The 2,896-nt window shown below is 33.4% G+C and overlaps 1 protein-coding gene across 1 annotated transcript in view; it reads left to right on the forward strand.

Moving 5' to 3' along the window:
• Positions 1 to 2,896, forward strand: part of LOC119587357 (intraflagellar transport protein 46 homolog) — a gene marked incomplete at its 3' end in the record, with an annotated part of 36,509 nt that overhangs the window by 13,911 nt on the left and 19,702 nt on the right. The window contains 2 exon segments of the mRNA XM_037936103.1: positions 1,273 to 1,554; positions 2,822 to 2,891. Of these exon segments, the coding sequence (XP_037792031.1) occupies positions 1,273 to 1,554; positions 2,822 to 2,891 (352 nt within the window).

Below are 2,896 nucleotides of genomic sequence, written 5' to 3' on the forward strand. Positions count from 1 at the left end.
CCTTTAGTAAACAGTATTTTTATTTTTATTAAATTCCTAGATTCACTGATCATTAGAAATATTGCAGCAGGTAGGGATATCATACATTATCCATACATTTAATTTAAGTTACAGTTGATAGACTATTCTTTATCAAACATTCTGGGGAATGACTTGATTCTCCTAAGTAGAGATCTGTGAATGGCTTATCACTTGGCAAAGTAGTGATGAACTTCCTTTGTCTTCCTTTGTGCTTTCATAATCCCTACATGGTGTGGTCAGCCTCATTTTCATTTGATAAGTTATTATCAAAACAACATAATTTACTATTGTGATTGGCTGCATATTTCATAAAATTCATAATAGCATATTCGATTTGTTAATGATAATGAACATGAATATGTCTGTGATTAAGTACTATTATTTTACAAATTAATGATCTGGATGGAGGTTTTAGTCCGGTAAACTAAAAGTCCCATATTTTGTTATGAAACAATCAGTAATAAATAAAGAGAAATGTATTAGCAAAAAAATATATAACTGCCAGTTATAGCTTCTTATCATAAGCTTCTCTTATAGATTTTATATACACATGCAACACATTCTATAAATATACTTAACTAATGTGTATGTGCACACGAGAAGACAAAACACAGTTTATTAAGAAAAAGATGTGCAAGTTGTTTTTAGAGTCCTGAAGTAGAAAATTTGGTAGGTTTTCAATAGATATTTAAAATTATTTGATTTGCATATTTTTTGTTTCTGAAACATAATACAAAATGCTATTATATTTAACTCACAAATTAAAGAATAGAAAAGACCAATATTCCCTACTAATGATACTATTACATATTGGTCAAGATTCAGAGAGAAGATAGTTAACATGCATATCATGAATATTGAATATAAGATGTTGAAGCTAAGGTATATCTGTTAGTATCAGAGCATGTAATCATTTAATGAAAATAAAACAGTACTTTATTATGAAAGTTGTGCTAAGCAGTCAGAAAGTTGTGATAAACACTTTTTAGCTGTTGGTTATGATATGTGTCATTGGGAAGGATATTGATTATATATGAATAGGTTGAATGTTATAATTGATTCCTTTGTAGATTCATTGCATGATATCTGCAAGTATGTTATTATCTAGCAAGAGAGATAATGAACTTATGGCAGTTTCACTGGACGGAAATGTACTGTAAAATATATTTCAACTGGTAATCTAAATTACTAATGATATACATAATCACTGACTTGAAGAGTACCTTATATCTTGGCCCATTACAATCGCAGGGTGGTGAGGCCACTCAATCTGCCTCTCATGATGGCCAATTGGATCCACCGTCAACTAGTGATGGAGGTGATACCTCTGGTGGTGGTGGTGAACAGGTGAGCCAACAAAATGGGGAGGAAGGCCAAGTTGAGGATCTGGAAGAGAATGACACTGACTATCTGCCAGGTCCTTCTCATGCCCCCCCTCCCCCTCACCTTGCTCCTACCTCACCCCACCACCAAGGCCACCCCATGTTTCAAATAGGTGACGAAACGGATGAGGACGGCAGTGCAGATCCACCTGTAAGATATTAATGTCCGTCACGGTTGCTGATTATGATTTATGAGTTTATGCTTTATTCACAAGTTTGCTGTGTGAAACTTGCGTTTTGCCTTGAGATGTGTGCTACTATTGCAAGAAGTGCATCTCATTTTTCAACTTAAGATAGGCAAATTAAAGTCAGGTGAAAAAAAAAAAAATCAATGTGCTATGTGTCTCCTTCAGTGATATGACAAAACTTCTATAAGACAGGAGATGCTTTAGTTAAATATAAAAGCACATTGGTTGTACCTTGCTTTGTCTATAAGAATGCACTGAATTTATCTTTCACCATGTAACAAAACCAGTGCACTCCTTAAACTTTATCATTTGGGCCTTTATTGCACAAGGTCACGGGGCATTATGCCATAGTTTTGTGCATGGTGTCCTGCTTTTCACAACTAGGAGCTGTGTGAAAAGATCTCTTAGATTTTGGCTAAAAAAATCCCTGTTGCAAAAGACCAAGAAAATAAGTATAAATTACACAGTAGCATAGTTTAATTTGTAGGAATAGTGCATTTATTAAGTATGATAAATAGATTCAGGGTCATTATTTCCTAGATTTTGGTGTGTTTTGCAAATAAATAGTTGTACTGTTGACATCCTTTATATTTTGGCAATATGGGAATTTAAGAGTTATTGCTGCAGCTGCTTCCACCTTTTTTTACTTTGGTAATTTAAGAAAAGATGTATTTTTTTGTAATTGGAATAATGCTAATATTAGTAATATGGAGCACTCACCTTTTCTGTAATTTGTTAATTTTGTTTTTTTTTCTGTTTGATATATAGATGTGTGATCACATTTGCTGTACTATATCACATAATTTTTTTTATGTATCTATATTTATAGATAGAGAATGGATCAATTAACTTGCAAATTATTAGTATCATATTAATGTATGTTGTAAATCTAAATACCTGGTAAGGGAGTTGTGCTAATGCAATAGGATTTTGTAAGTGAGGGGTAAGTTCAGTATTCCATAGCTTGTAGGGTGTAAATATTTTTTCATTACTAAAAGGTGCTTTATACCTTAGGTTCTTCATGATCAGTTTACATCAGTAATTAATTATTGCACATGTTAGTTACTTTTTAATCTATTGTATCACAGACTTGTAACAAAATGCTCAGTGGATCAAATTCCCTAGTTGGATAGTATACAGTAGTTCATTTATGTAGTTGAATGATAACAGGCATAGATGTAGATATGCAAAGAGAAAGCATCAATTTCTGATCTTGGATAACAATTACAGGCCATCAGTGAAACTGGTGGACCTGGTCCTGGGCAGCCATTACCTCTGGCTAGGATGGCCAACAGCCCAGGCAGA

This window comes from Penaeus monodon, chromosome 22 (assembly GCF_015228065.2).
Source record: "Penaeus monodon isolate SGIC_2016 chromosome 22, NSTDA_Pmon_1, whole genome shotgun sequence".
Taxonomy (NCBI): Eukaryota; Metazoa; Arthropoda; class Malacostraca; order Decapoda; family Penaeidae; genus Penaeus; species Penaeus monodon.